Raw genomic sequence first — 9,095 nt, forward strand, 5'->3', positions numbered from 1 at the left:
TAAATGTTACCTTATTTATGAATGTGCAGTAATTTATGAACAACTTTTGATTTGACTGAAATATTGACCATATTTTTATATAATCGTCATTAGGTCATGTTTTTGTTTCTCTTTTCGGCCTGCGATTGTATCAGCAGGTCAGGACTAAATCTTCTCAGTGGCTGGGAGGGTTCTCCGTGTTTGGACTTTGAACTTTGAGGAGTGTGTGTTTGGACTTTCCTTTGCGTGATCTATTGCGCTTTTTTTTCCTCCACCCTTCTTCTTTGAGGTACCCTGGGGCCCATCGGAACGAACAGATTCATCAAGCCGCTCAGGTTAGGATCCCATGACCTATGACTTGTGCACGCTCTTTCTCAGTGTCGCACCGGTCGACCCGCTGTTTCGAATCATCTCGGTTACATCGAGCATTCTCCTGGTGATGGACAGTCCAGAAGTCGGTCTGCTACCAATGCAAGGTTTATCCTTTATCGTTTATCAAACCCAAAGTTTCTTCCTTTGTATACGCCAATGATTTTTTTATTATTATAATTTTTTTGTTACCTATTTAATTTTATTTGTAAAAATGATAACCTACACCATGGTAGTGGACTCTCAAACCCCAGAGCATACAAAAACAGCCAATAATGGATTAATGTGCTCCCCAGGCAGTGCTAAAGGACCATCGATCTGTGTGTGGGTTGATTTATCTGCTGTGTAATTGCTCTAGCAGGAGACCAAATGTCCCCACAGAGATACAGGGACTTTAGAATGAGGCCCCTGCTGAGAGCTCGTGGCTGCGAGGGCCTCCAAAAATAACTTCCCCTTAATCCGCGGGAGGAAAATGGAAAAACGGCACAGGTTGTTTTCCTCCACAGTCATATTGGTGTAGGATTAATATCCAGCATGTTAAACTCCCTGAAATGGTCCGTACAAGCTCTTTGAAAGCACATATCTTGCAGTGGTTTATGGTCTCGCTTCGGAATGGGACAAAGGTGTGCCTTGAAAGGTTTTGGCACAGATAAAGCTGTTAAGTGTTCTAGTTCAAGGCCAACCTATGGTCCGTATCAAGCAGTTTGAATTGTACAACGTGGCTTAGATCCTGTCTAAATAATTTGGCAAATTACAATCGACTGTAGGGATGAAATGCTTACTTTTGGTTCAACATCAATGTATGTTTTGGCACAGCAGTCACTACACTCCATATTTCAACATTGGCGCAGAGAAAGAGCTCATTTGTCCATTTAGCACAACTGTAATTTAGGGTTTTGCCCCATGTTCAATGAAGATACATGGCGAAAATCAGTGCAGGAACTGAAATGGACTTTATTGGGATTGTGTTTAAAGTGTAATGTTTTAGGGTAACCCTCAGTATAATGCTGCCTTCATGCTGCACCATTTTGGGGTAGCATCAGTGCCACAGCAGTGATGTCAGTGCCACTACTTGGATTCAATTAGGATTATTTGTCAAGAATCTATAAAAAGAAAAACCCATAGTTATGTTATATGGTATCTCTCACTTTGATGCACCATTCTGGACAACGTTACAATAGCGTAACTGCCTTTCTCTTCAACTGCCATCGTTCCTTGATGCTCAGGTAAGAGCGTGCTCAATCAGACACCTTCAGAGGGAACTACAGAAGAACGCAATCATGCGGCTGAACAAGCCCAGTTAATGTCCAGATGTTTGGAGGGGTTTTTTTTTTTTTTTGGCCTTAGCTTCATCTGATGTGGTCAGCTTGGTGCTTTGCTCCAAACACTCCGTTACGTTAAGAAAGATGTGGTCCAGACATGCGCTTTGAAATATGTATGCATGTATACATGTTTTTCTTCATGTTTGTCATGAAGCAAACGAAAGTGGTTTGTGTTGTTTTCGTAAATTAGATTTTTGGTAAACAAACTAGGCAAGTAGAACACGAGTTAAGTATCATCTATCTGGTGAATCGCTTGAACTGTCTCATGAAAGAGAAATATTTCTGAATGGAGATGTAGACTGTATGGAAAGAAAGTATTTGGACACCTGACTTTTTCAACCGTATGTGGTTCTTCCTCAAACTGTAACCACAAAGCTGAAGGCACACAATTCTATAGGATGTCTTTGGATGTGGTGGCATGAAATTTTCCATTCACTTGAACCTGCAAACCCAAACTTGTTCCAGTATCACAGTGCCCCTGTGCACAAAGCCAGCTCCATCAAAATATGCTTTACATAGGTTTGAGTAGAAAATCTCCTGCTATAGAGCAGCTCTGACCCTCAACCCCACGGAACACCTTTGGGATGAATTAGAGCACTGACTGCACCCCAGGCCTCCTGAGCTCAACCACATCAGTACATGACTTTACAAACCCCTTGTGGCTGAATGATCCCAAATCTTTACAAGCACACTCCAAATTCTAGTGGAACATCTTCATAAAAGAGTGGAGCTTATTGTAACAGCAAATGGGGCATAAATGTGAAATGGGATGTTCAAAAATCACACATCAATCTTATGCTTAGGTATCCAAAAACAAGCCCAAAAAAAAGATTGAATAGAAGCAAATCTCTGAAAATAAAAAACGATTGGGTGAATAATGAAGTCGAGTAATAGGAAGCTTGTGGGTCCACGTACAGAAAAAAAAGGGAAAACAGGACGGGCCATCGGCTCGATGACAAATCGTCTCGTTAAAATCTCATCAGTACACATTGGAGGGCTAAATCAAACCATCCTGCACTGCTCACCTTTTATTCTCTCTTTCTTCACTGTCAACCCGTGGTCCATTTGTATTTGAAGTGTTCCATGAGCCCAAAATGCCTCGTGCTACAGCCATGACTTCTCTCTGCCCTCTCGGGGTTAAGGCAACAAAGAGCGCTCGGAACATTCCGGGTCTGTTTACAGTTACGTTTTGGTGAAGCTGCTGTTTGTAATACACGAGGGATGTGCAGTTGCAGTAGCTGTATTTTCTTTCTCCTCCTCGGCATAACTACAGGTCTCTAAACATTCTTGAATATAAAAAAAACTAAAATAATTAGGACATTTTATTTGTTGGTAAAAACACTCTTCTAGGTTGTGCTTGCAAACGCACTATTCTTATTAGGATGCAGGTTTTGGTTGTGATGCTGTCAAGCAATTCATGCACTTGTCCTGCCATCGATCACTGACTACCCTAATGTGTTCACCTTTTTTGTGTCAAAAAAACGTGCAAATTTTATCGCTTTCCAGTTTCCTGGTCCACATGCCGTATTCCATGCTATATATTCCTTCTTCCATGCTTTATGGACAAAAGGTTTTGGGACACCCGACGTTCCCACCCATACGTGGGTCCTCCAAAAACTTTTAGCACAAAGTTAAAGAGACACAATTTGAGTGACTTGCTAAATAGCTAGAGTCAGATAAAACACTTTGTTTATACTTTCTCACTAAAGAAGAAAGAAAGTGATAAACAATATAATGTTTGTTTGGGGTTTTTTCTCCTAATTATGACACAGCAGTGTAAAATGTGTACGCTTGTGTTAAACAGAAACACTCTTTCGCTTGCCGGGTCGTTGATTGACACGCGGATTGATTTGGTCCGAAGTCTGGAAGCCATTTGTATCCAGTGAGATAATAGGACATGGAATTTCTCTCGAAGACACGGTGTGTTCAGACTTTTTACCCTTTTTCGAAAAATTGATGTTATCCACCCGCTTGAGAAATTTCACTTGGCTCGATTCCATGCTTAATGCAAAAAGCCACATCTATTAGCAGCACAGAAGGGTTTCTTATCTTTCTCTCTTTCCTTTCCTTTTTTTTTTTTTACATTCCACTGTCAGGCTGAATATTTTGTATCATATACAGAGCATTAACAATCTCGTGTGTAAGAATTATTTTTTTTTTTTACAAGACAGCAGTATAGCGTTTCAATTGTGTGGATTTTTAAATTTTATTTGAATGATAATATATTTAAATGTGATTGTAATATACTGTATATTAGTCTATAGTTTTTGATCGTAAGGTAATTCCCGTGCTCAGAGCTTAGACCCGTGATCGTACTTGGCGGAGAACGAGCAGGAAGTATAAAAGGAAGCTATATGTAGCGAAAGTTTTCTGGTCCATTCCGGAAGGATACAATAAAAAATACAGTGTAATGTGAGCGTTTATTAATGGTTAGTTCCTGCGTCTAATCCAAGAGAAACATGCTTTGTTAGAATGTCTTGATGGTAGTTATTCAGCAGGGACAATTCCAAGGTTAGACAAAGGGCCCAGGGAGACCGCCTTTAATAAAAAATTTATTTGAAAAAAGCCTGGAGGGGGACGGGGAAAGTCAAAAGAAAATCAAGAAAAGCAGTGTGAGCCAATTTCTAACAATAAAAAGGGAGCTGATATGGACTGGTCTCCGACGATCATTATGCGCAAGTTGCCGAAGGGTTTCGACATTTACAGGGGTTGAGCTTGTTGAAGGTCTTCCAGTGATGTTCTTGTCATGTCTGATGAACGTCTCTGTGGCAGATTTGCCCGGTGTCACACAGAATTTCACGTTTGCTCTTTGTTCCAACTTGCTGTCCATGATGAAATTGCAGACGTGGTCACGCATGCGGTCGGAATAGCACCAGTTAACACCATTAGTCTCAAAACATTTTGTTAACCACCTCGTATATCTGCTTAACAGTTCCTACTCATCTGCTTCTTTGTTGGGGATCATCATTTTCGATCTTAGGCTCTGAATATGTTCCTGATCTCAAACTGTGTGTGACCATGTGACCATCAGTCCTATTAAAAAAAAATGTTTTTGCTGGTCTGTATATGATTCCTCTTAGCACTCGGGTGCTGTTTTAATGTCTATGAATCATCTCTAAATCACGGAGCCTTGAGCAGCAGCTCAGCAGGCCTCTGATCAGAAATGCGTGGTTCACTTCCTGTGTTGAATCAGTCCATAAACCAGACATGCAGAAAGACAGAGAAGAGTGCGGAGGGAGGGAGGGAGGGAGGGAGGGAGGGAGCTTGATTTCACTCAGAGAGGTCATTAGCCTGGATATCATCAAGCCTGCATGTGTGTGTTCGGTAATTAGAGTCTGGATTTAGACAGATGGGCGAGCAAAATGGGAGGTCTCCGGGTCGATTTCAACATGTTCGTCTACACAGAGCTGCAAAATTATACCCGAAATTAAATCCCTGCGCGATTATTAGCTGTGGCGACTCAGAAGTCGCCTTTACGATCTTATCATGCATTCTCTAATCTCTTCAGAAAGCGTCCCGGAATGAAAGCTACTGTTTCTAATTCTGAAATTCGAATGAAATTTGATTTTTATTTGTTTCTGAAATATAAATTTTGCCTTTTTGGATATAATTTTAAAAGCAGATTTTACAGCTTTTTTTTTTTTTATTTTAAGAATTAATGAAAAATTCTCTATATACACTATAAAAACAAGTTATTAAACACCTGTTGATAAGATCTGCTATGTGCTTTTTAAACATCCCATTCCAGATTTAGTCCCCATTTGCTGTCATGATAACCAAAGGCGTTGTCCTGTCATATATAGGTGGAAAAGTCAGGTGTCCCAATCCTTAGATTGCATTTATAACCAACCATTTAACTATAATACCAAAAATACTGTGTCTAGCTCTATTCCCCGTGATGAAAATAAATCAATAATGGCAAGACTCGTGTTCTTTTTATAACTTTATTGGAAAAAAGTGACTAAATATATTTCTTATTTCATTATTACAAACAGTGAGCATATAGAAATATAACAAAAATAACAATAATAAACAAAAATATCCTACATGGAGATCTTTATGCAGAGAGCTGCCTCATAGAGTCTACTTCACATTCGATAGCACCTTTATCGCCCCGTGTTTTTGCGGCACGTGGGGAATGTTCGCAGGCGGCCAAGTGAAATCCTTGAGTACAAAAAAAAAAAAAAATCTCGCAATTAATTCGTAACTAGTAATAATTCGATGCATGTTAGTGTTTTAGTAAAACAGCTAAACATTTAAACTTGTAAATAAGTCAGAACCTTCACAGACACTCGAATAGATTTGAACAAAATTCCAGTTTGGGATAAATTTGAATCGGGGAAAGAATTAATTTTTTCTATCCCGTAAATCCGTCTACACAATTTATAAAAAAAAAATTCCACATGAAAAAATTGACACTTGTTTGGCTTTTTGCATTTTGGGTGCAGACACATTAATTTAAAATAAATAAAAATGTGGTCTTTATGAACAATCTAGTTTGTTTAGAAGACAAAGGTTTTTATCTCCTAAGATTTCCTGAGTTTAAGCTGAGTTTTGCGGGAGTTTTTTGTACATTTTTCGGAACTTTTTTAAGAGGGACGATGCAAAATCACGAGGTCTGGAAAAAGCTGCTCTCTAATAAATGATAAGATTCTCTAGACATGCACATGTTCAAATGAAGTTCATTCTATAATGAATCATTTTCATTTCAATTTAAATATTTTTTTTTGCGGGGGTGAAATTGAATTGAAATTAATGAAAAAAATATTGTTCAATAAATCAATAATAAAAATGTAGGGCCAAAGAAAACTAAAATCCTCTTTAAAAAAAATGAAGAAAAGCAATACAACGGATACATTTCCCTTTTAAATTCTTCATGGTTTATAGGTTTAGTCCCTGCAGGTAAAAGTGGTTTTTAATATTTTTTTTTTACATGATAATAAAAAAACTGCAAAAGTAAAAATAATAATAATAATAATAATAAATCTAAATTCATGTAGAGCAGAGAAGTGCTTGTGGTCTTCAGCCTGATGAAAAGCACGTTTAATCTCCACATGTCCACATGATATTATTATCCCGTTATGATTACACATCTGACAGGATTACGGCCGTTACGTTGGAAATGTCTAATTAGATGAGATTTTCCGCTTTTTTCTAGGTTCTACGTGTAAAGCGAAAACAATAAATCCGTAAATAATTTACTGGATATGTTGATATTCACGGAACAATATATCGTCCGATTCTCTGAATATTTACAGTATAGAATGTTAAAGAATGAAAATTGGACATTTGGTCCGTAATTGGATGCAAAATTGTAATACAATGGACAATCAAACGAAAATGTTTTAATTTAATTAATATATTTTTTTAACATATTCAACATAATTGTATCAGATTACTAAAAATTTTTTTAAATACATTTTTGATCATTAATATTACTTTAAATTTAGCACCCCAATTTTTTACCATAATTAAGAATAATCCTATCGTTAATCTTTTTTTTTTTTTTTCCATTCCAGCACAAAGTTTGATTCATAAAAATAATTATATTTGATCAAGTATGAAACTTTTTTGTCCAGCCCCAAAATTTTGACCTATGGATTTAAATCGTCAAAATCATCTTTAAATTGTGACATTTTCTGCTCCGACCTTTAATTATTTTTTTTTATGTACAAACCTCAAAGCCTACATCATGATCAGGTGTGCAAAAAAGATTCCCGCAAAAGATATGAGGAGATGTGATATATAATATAATATAATATAATATAATATATGATGAGCACAGGTTTAAAAAAAAAAAAATAGCAGCTGCCAAGATTAGATTGCATTGATTTTGTAAAAAAACTGCATTGTTGAAATAGATATATTTCACTTATATATTTAATCATCGTTTCTTTTCTTTTTTTCCAATTATTCCAGAAATTTATCGCAATTATTTAAGACTTAATAAAGCGTCCTCTGACGTTTTATTATTTTTTTTTATATATTTTGAATTAATTTGAATCTCGCCGAATTGTTGCTATATTGTCTGTCAAGAAAATTGGGTTACTTTTTATTTTTATTTCTATATTTATTTTATTTGATTTTATTTTACAGAAGGAGTCTCCAGTGTCAGCACATATCCCAGCACTCTCCAAGTGTTTGATCTGTGTTTTTGTTTGCGTTCGAGGCTTTACTAGAGTTAAAAAAAAAAGAAGAAAATAAAAAACGGTAAAGAGTTTTTTTTAAGCGTGAAATACGGCTTCACAGAAAGCGTTAGCGGAAGAAAAAAGAAGCTAGCTATACCAGTGCACAGAAGATCGTCCTGTAGGATCCTTCCAAACTTGCGATACATTGGCTGTCATTTTTTTTTTTTTATTTATTCGCTTTCTAACACTAAAGCTCCGCCTTCAAAGTGTAAGCTACGCCCCCTGCCAGATCCTGATGGTTCTCTGTAGGACAATTTGAACGTTTTTTTTTCCCCAAAGTTATACATGTGGTTGGTGGCAAATGATATAGTGATGCTAATCTGGTAGCCATAAGCCTCCTGTGCATGTTAGCTACGTTAACGTCCTAGCATCTCCTGAAGAGGAAAACTTTACATATATTTCATTCAAAGACTTTTTTTTTAAATTAGGATTTAGCATTTAGGTTAGTTTTAAGCGTGACTGCTCTCTATCTCTTCTGTTTTTTTCTCTCATTCTGTCCTTCTTACTTCACCACAACACTCATCAGCAACTCATTATTTACAACAAAAAGGCACAAAGCGAATGCATATAAAAATACACACAAATATGTTTATCGACATTCAGCCACTCGGTACAGTTCATACACACCCGCACAAGCCCGGAATCTCACAACGGCATAACGGTGCCCTGTGTGTGTGTGTGTGTGTGTGTGTGTGTGTGTGTGTGTGTGTGTGTGTAGGCTTGGCTTAGGGTGCAGGAAAAAAGCCATACATAGGCGAAGTGCTGTTTGTGCAAGCAGTCCACACAGGGACAGATGATGCATGTGTGTGTGTGTGTGTGTGAGTGAGAGAGTGGGAGATCAGAACACGTCTCCCCACAACCTTCTTCGTCCTTTAGATATCAGTCTGTCTCGACTTCTTTATCCTGCAATAGAGAGAGAGAGAGAGAGAGAGATGAATTTGATGAGTACATGTGAGGAATAAAACACTGTGTGCTGTTAGAAAGGAAACATAATGAACAGTGAGGCAGTAAACAGCGCTGAGGGAAGCGTTCAGCGCTCAGACTTCTCTCGCCTCGCTCAGCAGGAGACCCATAACGCCACAGCGCTCATAATGCCGTTACGCCAATTAGCTCAACCGAAACCATTATACAGAGGGCGAGATGTCGACAGCTTTAAACCAGAGATCACCTACCAGGTGTTCGTGCGGGTCGGATAACGAGTTTACAGAACGTAAGTGTTTGGAGCATAATTTAGAGT

The 9,095-nt window shown here is 37.8% G+C and overlaps 2 protein-coding genes across 2 annotated transcripts in view; one reads left to right on the forward strand and one right to left on the reverse strand.

Annotated features, from left to right (window-relative positions):
* si:dkey-246e1.3 overlaps positions 1 to 9,095 on the forward strand; it is a 69,788-nt gene that overhangs the window by 13,995 nt on the left and 46,698 nt on the right. The gene's annotated exons all lie outside the window — the stretch shown is intronic.
* cxcl12b (chemokine (C-X-C motif) ligand 12b (stromal cell-derived factor 1)) overlaps positions 5,601 to 9,095 on the reverse strand; it is a 10,895-nt gene continuing 7,400 nt past the window's right edge. The window contains exon 4 of the mRNA XM_046840767.1: positions 5,601 to 8,761. Coding sequence (XP_046696723.1) covers positions 8,731 to 8,761 — 31 coding nt within the window. The 3' untranslated portion in view covers positions 5,601 to 8,730. The remainder of the gene's footprint in view (positions 8,762 to 9,095) is intronic.

This window comes from Silurus meridionalis, chromosome 26 (assembly GCF_014805685.1).
Source record: "Silurus meridionalis isolate SWU-2019-XX chromosome 26, ASM1480568v1, whole genome shotgun sequence".
NCBI classification, from domain to species: Eukaryota; Metazoa; Chordata; class Actinopteri; order Siluriformes; family Siluridae; genus Silurus; species Silurus meridionalis.